Below are 17,242 nucleotides of genomic sequence, written 5' to 3' on the forward strand. Positions count from 1 at the left end.
ACTGTGCTACACTAGCATTTTCCATTTTCTTTATTTGTTAAAATTGGCTTAGACTAAAGCAATTCGCAGAAAAACGTGCTAGCAAGCATCATCAAATAGCTTCTAATTAACGATAATAGAGACCTTACACATGATTTAACATGTAGAAAATACAAGATCTTCCACTTTTATTCTTTTAGATAATGACTAAGACAAGACAGCAGCCCTTCAAATGATATAAAAATGGAAGAAAAAATTAAAATCCTCCCGTTTGTCCATCCATATAATGTAGCAGAGATGCACATCCGGTAAATGTTTTAACTTCTGTCATTCGCACTTAAACACGTCCAGCTTTTGGATCTTGATCCTCATTTTTCATTCACTCTAACTGCATCAATCTAATCCATCCATCGATCTTCTTGACTTGAGATATAAGTAAATCACCAACAAGAGAAATTACAATAATTAACATAAGTGCACACCAAAGTACATGGTTACTGATTAACTTACAGTTACTCTTGATCACTACCATAACCACACTTTTCGGTGTAGTATCCAGTAAGGTTAACTCTCATCTCTGGATCATAATCTTGTTGATCAACTGAAAAAACCACTTCATCATCATCCTCATTGAACTCAATGTCGAGAGGGCATGATGCATTCGATGAACCGTTCAATATGCATAAAGTTATCGGAGTTTCACCTCCAACGCTGCACAATACTGCACAACGCCAATGATATTCTGAAACGAATTGTAAAGAAGCCTGCAGGCGCAATATCACCCAAATTAATTACCTTAACTTAAGCAAACAACCGCAAATAAACATCATCATCCATCCTACCTGGGTTAAACGTAATTTTCCTCTTGCTTTGTCAACCTTATGAGTTACAGGTTTGCTCTTTGTTATTTCAATACCTCATGATCAGAAGAAATAACATATGAATCAATAATTTAGATACGAACAAATGTCATTAATCCCAAATCAACACATAAAGAGAAAAAAATAAATCTCCATACCAAAGAAAGACATTTCTTTCTTCTTCTTTTCTTCTTTCCTTGAGGAAGAAATCTAACAGTCAATATTTCTTTGAACCCCAAATGGTGTCTCTGACTGTCAGTTTAACGAGTTTATATAATTTAATTGGACTGCCTTTAGTCTCGGGCCCGTACTCATGCCCAAAGTGAGGCCAAAGTAGTTCTATTGGAAAAAGTTGTCTCGTCACTGTCGTCAGTGAAAGAGAGGAAAAATGAATAGTCAAATCCTATCTCATCGTTCCTAACGTCACTTTAATACTGTGCTTCGAGATTCCAACTCCTCCTCCTTGTGAAAAATGACAGAAATTGTCCCTATGGTCGTCAAACAAAACAAAACAGCAACACCCTGCTATTTCCAGCAAGGGAGCATATAACAAATGGTCTCAGTGCAAGCCTCAGACTCTCATGGTGAAGATCATGTTCTAACTTGCCAAGTTCCAAATTAGTCATCTTCTAAGTTTGAAATAGATGACGGAAGAATAAGTTCGGTGATTATGGTTCTACAGCATTATGAGACTTGGACACTCCATCTTATACCACAAGCTCTACAATCAGAAAAAGAGTGTTGAGTAACTAGATGCCACCAACTGTCAGGTCAAGCGTCAAACTTATCATTGCAAGCTATCCCCCACACAATCTCATTGCAAGCACATTTGACTCGCAAACTTTTCATTTTACCCCAAGCAAATCATACCAAGTCATATACGTATACACCCAAACGGCTTTGGCAAAGCCTGTTCCTCATGGTTACGAGCGTTTGAGTGCTATCGGTTATTCACATTTCTCATCCATTCTAGATTTCTTTTTAATCGATAAAAATGTCAATTTCAATTTTTAGTTATGTTTTTATTTACAAACAATAATTTAATTAATAATTAAAATTGTTACATAGTAGGCAAGCGAGCACCAAGCTGCGCCGCAAGCCCTTTTTGAATAGAAAATTCTATCCTCTTAAACACAAACTCTCTCGAATCAGGAGTCATGACATTACCGTGCATGATTCTATGAACTCTCGCTAGAAGTCCAGCTGCCTCTGGCGCTAAATACCCAAAAGTGTCAAAGGAAAAGGGAATAAAAGCATGTTCATTATCAATACACGCCTTTTCATGCTTCGCTATCTTACCCGAGGCAGCTTTCGAAGCTGCCTGTCCAACTGTGAAAGAGCTTTGTCCGATGCCTACTAATGGAGAGACCCCAATAAGGTCAACACACGCATGTTTTCCGTTGGCTCATCCAAAAATAAAAACATCTGCTGGCCTGAGTGTTGATCTCCCTTCAAGAGGATCCGTCAAAAAGTTGATCGACGCCTCTTTCTTTGCTGAAATTCCAGCCCTCCATAATACATCATATAAGATATCTCTCACGTGATCATTTCTATATTTAAAACCAGGATCTACCTTACAATGAACTGCATGTTCCCCGTATGCGTCTAAGCATCCTGTAATATAAGCAGGGCAACGAGAATCAAAGGGGTATAGGGGAATCATTAACCTGTATTTAAGGATGGACCGGTACTCCAAGGGGGACATCTTCTGCCCAAGGCCCTCAATCGGGATAGCAAGAAGAAAACCCATAAACTGCTTGTAGGCAACCAAAAACTGCTTTATGTCTGTCCGAAAACCCATAAACCATATCCATATCTTTAACAACTTTACCAAAAAGAGCACTCGCCAGGTTACTTTGTGCTTTAAGGGGGCGGTGTCTTTATTGGTAAAACTACTAAAGTCTTGGTCGGGCAGAGTTTCTTGTAAGGTTTCCAATGCCATATAAAAATTATCGTCCATACCTTCCACTCCACTATCCCCGAGTATGTGATTTTGCAACCCCCAAGATTGCACATGTGATGCAAGAAAAGCGTATTGTGATGCTTCCTTAGTCATGTATAACCCAAGGCCTCCATATCTAATAGGAAGTGTAACTAGTCTCCATTGCAGCTCCCCGAAAAACGGGCCTCCACAAACAACAATTCCCTCTATCGCCTCCCTTAAGTCTTTATCAAAAATATCTACTGCCTCTGTAGTGTATCCGGGAAACAAATGTGAAGCCCAAAGAGCAACTTAGAAATGCCCATACATGCACGCAGAAGTAATAACTCGCTTTGAGGATCACGTAGTCTGGACAAGATCTGCATTAACTCCACTACCTTCTCTGCTCTCCTGATAACAAGCCCTTTCACAAACTTATCATTAAGGATGACTGCACCACCTAAAAGTTTGACCCCATTGTCAGGCCTTGAGATCTCAGCAGGAAACATCTCATCCCTTACCTTCCTTCCATCACAAGAGGGCCAAAAGATTTCGGGTTATGTATATTCAATATAAGTCCCAACCGAGGCCCTTCTGTCTGAACGACAGTGAGTGCTTGCGCTACTTCGACAGTGTCACCAATAATAGTACCATCATCTAGATACCAAGTCTGTAAGGATAATGTGCATTTCTCATTTATCTTCGTTATAAGCCGATGAAGCACCAAAGCAAACAACAATGAACCAATGATAGGCGCCAAATATTGCATTATTTATCATCGTTTTATTGGCACTTATCCCATTTTGCATGCCATAATTCCCCAATTTGTAATGAATTTTGTATTTTACTCTCCTCAAGGATAATTACTTAATATTGTTTAATTTTGTATTTTTAGGTACCAAAGAAAGACTAGATGAGTTGCGGAGCCAAAAGAGCAAAGACACGGGAGAAAGCCGGTGGAAACTCTAGCGGAAAAGAAGTGAAGAATGTGTTATGGAAGACTCAAGGATAAAAATGGGCCTAAAAAGGAAGAAATTGTTCTTAAAGAAGAAGTGGGCTCAAGATTACCTAAGCCCAAATCCAATTCCTAAACCCAAATCCATATCCTAAACCCAAAATTCAATACCCAAACCCGTTTTCCTTCTTAACCGTAAGATTGGATCCATTCCATCATCCAACGGTCGCTGCGTCATCATGCATCAGATTTCGATGCACCTGACCAACACTACAGCATCTAACTCCATCTTGAGCCGTTAGTTTCGTTGTATTTTTGCATCCAACGGTCGCTCATAATCTGTCTCCATCTTGCCGTTAGATCCGTTTCAGAAGTTATCATCCCACGGATTCCCTTCACAAAACATCAAATTTGATGATCCCGTTTAACACCTAAGCAACCTAACCCTATACCCGCACCAAACGCACCCTTCTCCTAATCCATCGAGTTTCTCTTCCATCCCTTTTTCTCTCTCTGCAATCATCTTCTCCCCCAAATCACTCAACCATCTTCTCCCCCAAATCACTCAACCACCACCACTCGAGCCATCATCACTTCTAACAACCAAGACCTACTTTTCTAGCCACTTATTACATCACCTCCTAATCGTTTCATCTCACAGGAACCCTAGGTTAGGAGTTGATGAATAGGTGAGGTTAGAGGATAAATCGAAGGCATGGGTAGCATCACAGACGAGAAGGAAGCATGGGTGAGAGCTATCAGTCGTTTTCAGAGATTAGGTAAGGATTTTTTGTAAAACCCTAATTTCACTGATTTGGGGATTTTGGAATTTTTTTTTGTAACTATAAAAGGGTGTTAGGGGTTGTAAAATTCGGCATCTCTGGGCTAGCCAGTGAGCAATATTTGCAGTTCAATATTAATTTCGAAATTCATTTTCAATTCATGTTGAATCTCTCTTATGCATAAAGGTTGAATGTGAATTGTATGCTGTGTAATGTGGAGCATGTTTATACCTGTTAGTATCATGATTACAAGCATGTCCATGTTCTAATTCACTTGCTAGGGTTTAGAGGAAGCTCTTGATCATATGCTAGGAATGTTAATGTATTTGTATGTTCTTTTATTGAGCTGAATTGCCTTAGGATGAATGCTTAGCCATTTGGGCTACCTGCTTGTGATCACCTGTGCTGTTAGAAGACAGCTGATACTAGGAGTGGAGCTAGGTCTTTGGCCAAGAATTCAATCCACTAGAGAGATTGCCTTAAGCTAAACTAGCTAGAGAAGCTAAATGCCTGTGATTAGTTGTGCTGATTAAAGACAACTGATGCTAGGGGTAATTTGGTTAGGATAGTTAGTAGAATCCTCATTGTAGTCTTTCATGAAAGAACAAGACATACATTGCATCATAATTTCCTTAGCCTAGGGTCAAGTAGTGGAATCAAAAACCTTAGTACCTTCTTTTGAATTCAGATAACTTTAGAAATTTAGAAAACTTTAGCAAATCCTCCAAGTCCCTGTGGACAAACCTTATTTACTTTTCTTCTCAACCCTGTACTTGTAGGCTAGTTTAGGTACTTTTTCTTTCCCTAAGTTTTTGGCGCCGCTGCCGGGGACTCGGTAGCGGTTTGCTTGTTTTCTGTTTTCCTTATTCTTTTTTTTTTTTCTTTCTTGCTAATCTTGCTTGTTCCTGACCTGCAACTTCCTTGTTTGCTCCTGCTCTTGCATTGCTCTTGTTCTCGCTTCACTAAGAGCATTGCCTTGCACTACCTTGCACTGACTGTTATTGCAGCTGCTGTTGCTGTTAGCTTTGTGGAGCCAAAGCTGCTGCCAAGCTGCTGTTGCTGTTGGAACTGCAGTGGAGCTGAAGTTCCTGCTGTTGCTGCTGCTGTGAAGCTGCTGTTGCTGTTGTTGCTTGCTGCTGCTGTGAAGCTGCTGTGCTGCTGCTGTGCTGTTGATTAAGGTTGCTAAGGAAGATCCAAGCCCAACTGGGCTAGTGCAACAAAAAGGGATAAAAAGCCCAAATTTGGGCTTCCCTCCAAAAATCAAGTAAGCCTAACCCATGAGCTAACCCAACTGGGCCTCATTAAATTTCTTTGGGCTTGTATTTAAGTATTTATATTTGGGCTTGTAATAATTTTAGTTTTCTTTTTCTTTATTTTCTATTTGGGCTTGTAATAATTTTTATTTTCTTTTTCTTTTTCTCTTTCTTTTATGGGCTTGTAATTATTTGTTTGTTATTTTTTCTTTTCTTTTGTGGGCTTGCACTTTAATTTGGACTATAGGTTTATATCCCATCCATTGGGCTCCTAACCTTACAAAAACAATTCTGTTGGGCTTAGAGGCAACAAAATTCTGTTGGGCCGTGAGTTAAGATTTTTCTCACCAAAATTCTTCAAAGAACCCAAGAACCAAAAGCCTTTTAGTTGGTTGGGCTTTGTCCCAATTAATCCAAAAATTTTCTAAACCCATTTTAAACCAAAGTTTCTAACCCTTTCAAACCAAAAATTTGGGCTCTACATTTTATAAACCAAAACCCATTGTGAAACCAAAACCCAACAAAACCAAATTTTAGGTCGTGTTTTTTTTCATTGACTGTGGGCTTGTTAGATGTTATTTCATCGATCAATGATCTTATTAGGATATGGTTGTGACCTTTAGAGACCAATCAAACCGACTAATTAGAGTCAATCCAATAGACCCAATTGACATACCCACATCTTCTGAGGAAAACACACCGGACCAACCTGAGATAATGGAAGAACCCCGTAGTCTCAAGGATTACATGTATCCCACAAGGACAAGTCAACCCTCGTGCATTGTTTTACCAGAAGCTGCTGGTCATTATGAGCTAAAATCGAGCACAATACAAATGCTTCCCGTGTTTAGAGGAATTGAAAATGAAAACCCTTACCATCACGTGAGAGAATTCGAGGAGATTTGTGGAACTATACGTTTCACTCAGATGTCTGACGAAACCCTAAAATTGAGACTATTCCTTTCTCTTTGAAGGAAAAGGCCAAGTCATGGCTGTATGCTTACATCCACAGTCAATTAGGACATGGGACAACCTCACAAAAGAGTTTTTCAAAAAGTTCTTCCCTAATCACAAGACTGCGACAATTCGTCAAAGTCTGAACAGCTTTGTACAATTAGAAGGTGAAACCTTAGCTAGATATCTTGAGAGATTCAATGAATTGTTGCTTAAGTGTCCCCATCATGGTTTTGAAAAATGGAGACTTGTGCAAATTTTGTATGAAGGTTTAGATGTCTCCACCCGAACAATTGTAGAGTCTATGTGCAATGGACTCTTCACAGATAAAAGTGCTGATGACTCTTGGGCTTTCCTAATTGAAGTTGCTGAAAAAACTCAACAGTGGGAGTCCATTCGTGAACCTAGAAAGACTACACCTGTAGATAAGGTCCATAGAATTGAGTCTGATTTTGAGGGAAATGCAAAAATGGCAGCACTAGCAAGAAGAATAGAAGCGTTAGAACTTCAGAAAAACGTAAAACCTTCTACCACTGCTTTCTGTGAACATGTCGAAATGGCTATCTGTGATATATGTAACGGTTCTGACCATCAGGTCAGTGATTGTCCGGAAATGCATGCATTCCAAGAATCTAGGCTGAACAGGCACATGCTATGTTTCAAAAACAAGAGCATAACCCTTATTCACAGACCTACAACCCAGGATGGAGGAACCACCCCAATTTTTCATGGTCTAAAGGACCCATTCAAGGAGGACCATCTCAACCCACTCAAAGCTATCAAAACAATCAAGGCTATCAATACCCTAAAAATCCTCAACAGCAGTCGTACCCTCAATACACTGCTGACAAGAAATTGTCTAGCATCGAAGAGAGTATCAATCAGTTGACCCAACATCTGATGAAAAATGAGAAAGCAACTGATCAACGAGTCTCCGCTCTAGAACTACAGATGGGTCAAATTTGCGATGCACTGAATACAAGAGAAAAGGGTAAACTTCCTAGCCAGCCCCAACAAAATCCAAAGAGGATATTTCAAGCAGGCACATCATCTTGCAATGAAACCTCACCCGATCAAGTCCATTCCATCACCACTCTCCGAAGTGGTAAGATTGTTGAGAACAATGTAGGCATACCACAATCAAATGAATCTGAGCCAAACATATCATTGCCTGCACCACCAAAGAACACCTCCAACTTAGAAAAGGAGCCTGAGCACATTAGTGAAGCCGACAATCCCACTGTTGTGAATATCCCTCTAACTCCTAATGCTCATGTTGCTCCATATCCTCAGAGGTTAGTTCGCCAACAGATAAGCACCCACTACAATGAGATGTTAGAACTGTTCAAAAGAGTCAACATCAACATTCCTTTTCTTGAGGCAATTAAGCAAATCCCTGCATATGCCAAATTCCTCAAAGACTTGTGCACTCAAAAGCGCAAGATTAATGTGCACAAACGTGCTTTCTTAGCTGAACAGGTGAGTTCCATCATTCTGAACAAAACTCCACCTAAGTTTAGGGACCCAGGTTGTCCAACAATTTCTTGCACTATAGGAAACCACATGGTCAATAAAGCTTTATTAGATCTAGGTGCAAGTGTGAACCTCCTGCCATATTCTGTTTATGCGCAGTTAGGTCTTGGAGAATTGAAGCCAACACCCATAACTCTCCAATTGGCGGACCGATCCGTCAAAGTCCCTCGAGGTGTAATTGAGGATGTTTTATTAAGGTTGATAAGTTCTACTTTCCTGTAGACTTTATTGTCTTAGACACTCAACCTGTACAAAACCCGGATAGTCACATTCCTGTCATTTTAGGACGTCCTTTCTTGGCGACGTCTAATGCGATCATCAATTGTCGTAATGGAGTGTTGAAGCTGTCTTTTGGAAACATGACTGTAGAGCTGAATGTGTTTAATGTTAGTCAACAGCATGTGAATCTTGATGATGAGGATGTACATGAGGTCAATATGATTGAGAGTTTGATACAAGATTCATTGACTGGCATTATGTCAAAAGATCCCTTGCAAGCATGTTTGGAAGATGTTAACTTGGAGTTGTATGATGATGAATACATTGGTGAAGTCCAATCTTTGCTCGAATCTGTACCTCAAATGGACATCACTAAATGGCAGACTACAGTGGAACAACTCCCACTTTCTGAGAAGTCTGTTATATCTTCGGATGAGTCTCCTAAGGCCAAACAGGAATTGAAACCATTACCTGATACTTTGAAGTATGCATTTCTAGGTCCTTCTGATACTTTACCTGTTATCATTTCTTCACGATTAAACATAGAACAGGAAAACAAGCTTTTAGAGTACTTAGGAGCAGAAAGAAGCCTTAGGATGGACCATCTCAGATCTCAAAGGGATAAGTCCCACCATTTGCATGCACCATTAATCTTGAAGAGAATGCCAAACCATCTAGGGAAATGCAAAGGAGACTTAATCCTAACATGAGAGACGTTGTTAAGAGTGAGATCTTGAAGCTACTTGATGCGGGTATCATATATCCGATTTCAGATAGTAAATGGGTTAGTCCCATTCAAGTTGTGCCTAAGAAGTCAGGCATTACTGTAGTTCGGAACGAAAAGAATGAGTTAGTCCCTTCACGTACAACCACAGGATGGCGAGTATGTATCGACTACAGGAAGTTGAACACAGTAACAAGAAAAGATCACTTCCCCCTTCCCTTCATAGACCAAATGCTAGAACGTGTGTCTGGACACAGTCACTACTGTTTTCTAGATGGCTTTTCCGGTTATAACCAAATTCACATTGCACCGGAAGATCAGGAAAAAACTACATTTACGTGTCCATTTGGGACATTTGCTTTTAGACGTATGCCCTTCGGGCTGTGTAATGCACCTGCTACTTTTCAGCGTTGCATGATGAGCATTTTTTCAGACATGATAGATAGTTTTCTCGAGATCTTTATGGATGATTTCTCTGTGTTTGGTTCCTCTTTTGATGAATGTTTGGACCATCTGGTCCTTGTGTTGTCTAGATGTAAGCAAAAGAATCTGATTTTAAACTGGGAAAAATGCCACTTCATGGTAAACTCCGGCATAGTTCTAGGACACATCGTTTCGGAAAAAGGAATTGAAGTAGATAAAGCTAAAGTCGACCTCATTCAACATTTACCACAACCCCACTCTGTGAAGGGGATTCGATCATTTTTAGGTCACGCTGGGTTCTACCGGCGATTCATCAAAAACTTTAGCCAAATCTCAAGACCTTTGTGTAATCTACTTGTCAAAGATGTTGTCTTTAACTTCGATGCTGCTTGTGTGAAGGCATGGGAAGAACTCAAGACTCTCCTCACCTCAGCTCCTATTGTCCAACCACCCAACTGGGAACTACCGTTCGAACTCATGTGTGATGCCTCTGATTATGCCGTTGGCGCTGTTTTAGGACAGCGTGTTGATAGACTACCATATGTGATATACTATGCTAGTAAAACTCTTAATGATGCTCAACTCAACTATTCGACTACCGAGAAGGAGTTACTTGCCGTGGTATTTGCATTAGACAAGTTTAGATCTTATTTGATAGGATCTAAGATCATCATATACACTGACCATGCGGCTTTGAAGTATCTTCTTTCTAAGAAGGATGCTAAAGCTCGCCTTATTCGATGGATACTCTTATTACAGGAATTCGACATCGAAATCCGTGATAAGAAAGGTTGTGAGAATGTGGTTGCTGATCACTTGTCCCGATTAACTAGTGAGTCTATTGATGAATCTGAGCTGATTAGAGAATCATTCCCTGATGAACAATTGATGTCTGTGTCAAACCTTCCTTGGTTTGCCGACATTGTTAACTACCTTGCTACAGGTAGAATGCCCTCACATTGGTCGAGACAAGACCGCTCCAAGTTCTTGGCTGAAGTTAAACATTTCCTTTGGGACGACCCATATTTGTTTAAGTACTGCCGAGACCAAATCATTAGGAGATGTGTACCCGACATGGAACAGAAAGATGTGATATCTTTCTGTCATGACCAAGCATGTGGAGGGCATTTCAGTGCCAAGAAGACCGCTGCAAAGATCCTGCAGTGTGGGTTTTACTGGCCATCGCTGTTTAGAGACTGCCATGAGTATTGTATTGCTTGTGAGCGCTGTCAGAAACTAGGAAGTATCTCGAGGAGAAATGATGCCGTTGAATCCGATTTTGATCGTTGAGCTATTTGATGTGTGGGGGATTGACTTTATGGGTCCATTTCCTATTTCTGAAGGCAAATTATACATCCTAGTTGTTGTTGATTACGTTTCGAAGTGGGTTGAAGCTGTTGCAACCAAGACGAATGACCACAAGGTGGTACTCTCATTTCTGAAGGAGAACATATTTTCACGTTTTGGTACCCCTAGAGCTATAATCAGTGACGGTGGTTCACATTTCTGTAACAAGTACTTTGAGTCTTTAGTACGCAAGTATGGCATAACCCACAAGGTTGCAACTCCGTACCACCCTCAGACAAGCGGACAAGTAGAAGTTTCTAATAGGGAAATTAAGCACATTCTGGAGAAGACGGTCAACCCGTCAAGGAAAGATTGGTCATTGAGATTGAATGATGCTTTGTGGGCCTATAGAACAGCTTATAAGACACCAATTGGCATGTCCCCTTATCGTCTGTGTATGGAAAGCCATGTCATCTTCCTGTGGAATTAGAACATCGAGCTTACTGGGCTATCAAGAAACTTAACTTTTCTCTCGACAAGGCGGGTGCACAACGGAAACTTCAACTCAATGAGTTAGAAGAATTAAGGAATGAGGCTTATGACAGTGCCAAGCTGTATAAGCAAAAGATGAAGTTGTTTCATGATAAGCGTATTCTGCGCAAGTCATTCACACCGGGTCAGAAAGTTTTGTTATACGACTCTCGGCTGCATCTTTTTCCAGGAAAATTGCGGTCCCGATGGACCGGCCCGTTCCTAGTACGCACGGTATTCCCTCATGGAGCTGTGGAACTTGAAGATGTCTCCAACAAGAACATTTTCAAAGTGAATGGGCAGCGATTGAAACCGTTCCTTGAACCACTTCCGCCTGACATTGAGGCAACCGATCTGGAGGATCCCGTCTATGCGTCCTGATTGGTCCACCCTTGTACATAAACCAGGTTGAACGTTCCATTTTATTTTATGTTTTTCCTTTTCTGTACAGTTCTTTCTTTTGCACTTTTAAACATTGAGGACACTGTTTAATTTAGGTTTAGGGGTGATAATCAGTATATACCCTTATAACATGCTATAATTGAAAACAAAACTCCTCCCTCTTTTTGAAAAAATGAAAAATCAAAATAAAAAATTAAAAAGTGATAAAAAAAACATAAAAATGGAGCTCATTTGCCTTGAAATGTTGACTCTTGTGCAAATATGTAATTTTTAGGAGTCTTAGTCTAGATATTTAGGAACCCTGATTCTAGCACAATTCACATAGTGATAAGAAACTTGCACGCGCACGATCTACCAATACATGTATAGCCTCGATCTTCAAGGTGTTCTATCGAAAGTTTTAGTTTCCAATCACTTTAGAATACTGAACGAAACTTGACTAGCTTGTTCTTTGGTTGGTTGGGATAGAAGGTGGAGGTTACATTAAGAAAAACAACCATCGAATTTAACTGGGTGCATCAAAAAGGGCTACCTCTTGCAAAGTGTCATGTAATTTTTTGTTTCTTTTTGCTCATGTATCAAAAGTGTTTCCTTATCAAAAAAAAAAAATGAATGATGTATATATTCAAAAAAATGAGAAAAATGAGAAAAATGAAAAAATCAATCAAGTATTTATCAATTCCATCTCTCTTGTTCCAAAAATAAAAGAGAGTAGTCAATGTAAATAAGAGTCATGTAAAGAGTCATCTTTTGTTTTATTGTAATAAGCAAGGAAGGGTGTATGCCATTGATGTACAACGCGAGTAATTGTGAAATACCTCCAACTCATTCACAATTCTCGTAAAGTCCGGACAGCTAGCTAGATTTCGACCTCAGTTCTTAGCCTGAGAAACTATCTCTTGGTGATTAGTAGTCATAACATCCGATCTTTCTTTACACATGTGTAGATACACTTTACACTCTTATCACATGTCTTTATTTGTTATCAGTGCTAGGATTGTGCCTTAGATAGCTAGATTGACATCTCCATTTTGCTGTGAGCTTAAACTGTCTTGCACATGTCACATTTGATGGAATATGAGCTTATATTTTGGCCTAGAACTTTGTAGGTACGTTCTAAGAAAACCTTCACGAGACTTCACTCGTCCACTAGGGACACTTAGTGGTTTAAAAGGCTTAGTACATACGCTAAATGCATTCGAGAGACCAGCGACAGTGGTATAGGTAGGATTTCCTTAGTTTCTGTTTTACTTGAGGACAAGTAAAATTCAGGTTTAGGGGTATTTGATAGGCGCCAAATATTGCATTATTTATCATCGTTTTATTGGCACTTATCCCATTTTGCATGCCATAATTCCCCCATTTGTAATGAATTTTGTATTTTACTCTCCTCAAGGATAATGACTTAATATTGTTTAATTTTGTATTTTTAGGTACCAAATAAAGACTAGATGAGTTGCGGAGCCAAAAGAGCAAAGACACGGGAGAAAGCCGGTGGAAACTCTAGCGGAAAAGAAGTGAAGAATGTGTTATGGAAGACTCAAGGATAAAAATGGGCTTAAAAAGGAAGAAATTGTTCTTAAAGAAGAAGTGGGCTCAAGATTACCTAAGCCCAAATCCAATTCCTAAACCCAAATCCATATCCTAAACCCAAAATTCAATACCCAAACCCGTTTTCATTCTTAACCGTAAGATTGGATCCATTCCATCATCCAACGGTCGCTGCGTCATCATGCATCAGATTTCGATGCACCTGACCAACACCACAGCATCTAACTCCATCTTGAGCCGTTAGTTTCGTTGTATTTTTGCATCCAACGGTCGCTCATAATCTGTCTCCATCTCGCCGTTAGATCCGTTTCAGAAGTTATCATCCCACGGATTCCCTTCACAAAACATCAAATTTGATGATCCCGTTTAACACCTAAGCAACCTAACCCTATAACCCGCACCAAACGCACCCTTCTCCTAATTCCATCGAGTTTCTCTTCCATCCCTTTTTTCTTCTCTGCAACCATCTTCTTCCCCCAAATCACTCAACCATCTTCTCCCCCAAATCACTCAATCACCACCACTCGAGCCATCATCACTTCTAACAACCAAGACCTACTTTTCTAGCCACTTATTACATCACCTCCTAATCATTTCATCTCACAGGAACCCTAGGTTAGGAGTTGATGGAATAGGTGAGGTTAGAGGATAAATCGAAGGCATGGGTAGCATCAGCAGACGAGAAGGAAGCATGGGTGAGAACTATCAGTCGTTTTCAGAGATTAGGTAAGGATTTTTTGTAAAACCCTAATTTCACTGATTTGGGGATTTTGGAATTTTTTTGTTGTAACTATAAAAGGGTGTTAGGGGTTGTAAAATTCAGCATCTCTGGGCTAGCCAGTGAGCAATATTTGCAGTTCAATATTAATTTCGAAATTCATTTTCAGTTCATGTTGAATCTCTCTTATGCATAAAGGTTGAATGTGAATTGTATGCTGTGTAATGTGGAGCATGTTTATACCTGTTAGTATCATGATTACAAGCATGTCCATGTTCTAATTCACTTGCTAGGGTTTAGAGGAAGCTCTTGATCATATGCTAGGAATGTTAATGTATTTGTATGTTCTTTTATTGAGCTGAATTGCCTTAGGATGAATGCTTAGCCATTTGGGCTACCTGCTTGTGATCACCTGTGCTGTTAGAAGACAGCTGATACTAGGAGTGGAGCTAGGTCTTTGGCCAAGAATTCAATCCACTAGAGAGATTTCCTTAAGCTAAACTAGCTAGAGAAGCTAAATGCATGTGATTAGTTGTGCTGATTAAAGACAACTGATGCTAGGGGTAATTTGGTTAGGATAGTTAGTAGAATCCTCATTGTAGTCTTTCATGAAAGAACAAGACATACATTGCATCATAATTTCCTTAGCCTAGGGTCAAGTAGTGGAATCAAAAACCTTAGTACCTTCTTTTGAATTCAGATAACTTTAGAAATTTAGAAAACTTTAGCAAATCCTCCAAGTCCCTGTGGACAAACCCTTATTTACTTTTTCTTGCTTCAACTTCCCTGTGCACTTGCAGGCTAGTTTAGGTACTTCTTTTCCTTTCCACCAACCAACGGGTCACCTTGTTGCACCCTTGTCGAAGAATAGATATGATAATCTCCCACATATAATCTTGCAGGTTGACCATACAAAAAATCTACCCATGGAGATATAGATGGACAAAGTCTACGAACCTCAAGAAGCATGGCTGTGCGGTCAACTAGGTTGAAAGCGTTGGTGAAGTCTACAGTTAACATAGTAAGACTAGGGTCTAAATGGTGCTTACTAACATACCTGTTCACTGCATGTAAAATTGCCTTCGCACCTCCTGAAACCCCCACCCCGAACTGAAAGTCCTGCAAGTAGGTTTCCATGTCTTTGCCAACTCCCTTCATAACAACCTTTGATACAAGACGACTCCAAATTGTCCCAACAGCGATAGGACGAATACTTTTGTCTGGCTTAAGAAGGGGAGTTAATGGTGCTGACACAATAAAATCCGCAAGAATAAGTGGACATCTACCACTCAACCACAGATTAATAACCCTTGTTATTGTCGTGACAAGGTCAGCAGCCACAGAAGAGCCTTCCCCACAAAAGGCATCCAATAAGTGTTGTGCCCGGAGGCCATCCTTTCCACATGAAGTCCCGTTAGGAAACGATTTAATGCAGCTTAGGACAATTCCCTCTTCGGCCAGTAAAGGCGTCTCAGTTAACGGGATCCGCCTGTAAACCTCTTTTACAGACCTAAACCCTAGAACCACCGCCTGTAAACCACTTTTTTTTTCTCCCATCACCACCAACATCATCTCGTGGGTTAGGGTGGTGGGAGGGTTGAGGTTTGCTGTTCATTTTTCCTTTTTCTTTGGATTCCCGGCTCGAGAATTACTTTCCTTCCTAGATAATAGTCTGTACAATTTCACTCATTTTCTCTGACAGTGTTGCTTTGTTTTTCCTCGGTACACTGTGCGAGTTCACTGGTGGTTTCAGACTTGGTTTGTGTTGTGTTCGACAGTCAAGTTGTACCTCCCTAACCTGTTTGCTTTTTTGTCTGAATGACGATTGCATAGAAGGGAGTATTGTTCTGCCCTTTCAAATACTTCCATGGGTGCCCATATGGGAGGATGGGAAGCAAGGGTTTCGCCTGTTTAGTGCCCCATTTGAAGAGGTTACATCTCTGCAACTCAGATAGGAAGAATGCTCTTCAACAGGCCATTGGAAGCGACTTGGATGTGTTTAGTACCTTGGAAGAAACCTTGAAGACATTGAAACAATGGCTATGCTTTGACTGTATGAGTATCCAGACATGGAAAAGAGCATGTAAACATGAAGAGATTGACGTTAGACCTGCAATATGTGAGGTGTATGGGGAAGTAACGGAATTGATTGTTGGAGTACCTCAGCCTGGCTCTATTCTTGTACAGTTGGAAGAAAATGGTTTTGAGCTAACTGTTGAGACACTAGATGCAGTTCTTCATGCTCCTGTGAGTACGGTGAAGAGTATTCCTAAAGGGTGTAGGATGGCCTTTTCACAGGTTTTGAAATCAGCACTTTTGAAAGTGGCAGTAGAGCCTAATTCAGTACGAACTAGGTTTGCTTATTGATACTACCTCGCTGTACATTGCGCGTCTTCAGACCCAAGAATCGGATGGAACGTAGATCTGGGAGTCGTAAATCTATGCAGCAGAAACAAATTCTAAGAGCATTGGCGATTTGGGGTGAAACTGGCGGAGTCCAACAGCTTATTAAAGAGGTTCTATAGGTGCGGCGAATTGGATGCGTTAAGTTAGAGGAGGAGGATGAGGAACCTGACAGTAAACGTACAAATATTTCTGCTTGCTTGCGCAAAGTAGCAGATGGACATTTTACTGCTGCGGTTAAAGCCATTAACTCTTCCGGGGTGGCGCAGTAAAATGAAGATACGAAGAAAGCCCTTGAAGATAAACACCCACTCATGCCCCCTCCGCAGAAGCCATCTATCTCGTTAATTGATAAAACAAGATTTCTTTTTTGGTCAAAAATAAAACAAAAATTTAATTGTACGATTATTTCAGATTGTTTTATCCTCTAAGGCTAAGAGCTTCTCCAATGATGGTTGTGTTTGTTTCCTAGGTGGTAACGGAAATAGGACATCCCCATTCCAATTTTTCCTTAAGTTTAGGGGGAGAAAATAGTTTATCTCCAATGCTGTTGTTTGTCATTTTTTTATTGATTAAATGTATTTTTTATTTTTAGTAATTGTTAGATTTTATTAGAGCTAAAAAGGGTTATTTAATATATTGGAATTAATTTTAATAAGCAAAAGCTTATTAGGATAGCTTGACATTGTCAAGGTGAATGTCTAAAACTTGATATTCACCTTGACAATGTCTAACAAAAATTAATCC

At 40.0% G+C, this 17,242-nt stretch overlaps 1 protein-coding gene across 1 annotated transcript; it reads right to left on the reverse strand.

Annotated features, from left to right (window-relative positions):
- Nucleotides 1-76: 76 nt before the first annotated feature.
- Nucleotides 77-1,073, reverse strand: LOC113273737 (peptidyl-prolyl cis-trans isomerase FKBP53-like). The gene is made up of 3 exons (XM_026523364.1): nt 998-1,073; nt 822-895; nt 77-743 (listed from the first exon to the last, which is right to left on the reverse strand). Exons 1-3 carry the CDS (start codon nt 1,008-1,010, stop codon nt 492-494), a joined length of 339 nt encoding a protein of 112 aa, XP_026379149.1. The 5' UTR covers nt 1,011-1,073; the 3' UTR covers nt 77-491.
- Nucleotides 1,074-17,242: the final 16,169 nt, after the last annotated feature.

The sequence above is a fragment of the Papaver somniferum genome, chromosome 4 (assembly GCF_003573695.1).
Source record: "Papaver somniferum cultivar HN1 chromosome 4, ASM357369v1, whole genome shotgun sequence".
In the NCBI taxonomy this organism is placed as follows: domain Eukaryota; kingdom Viridiplantae; phylum Streptophyta; class Magnoliopsida; order Ranunculales; family Papaveraceae; genus Papaver; species Papaver somniferum.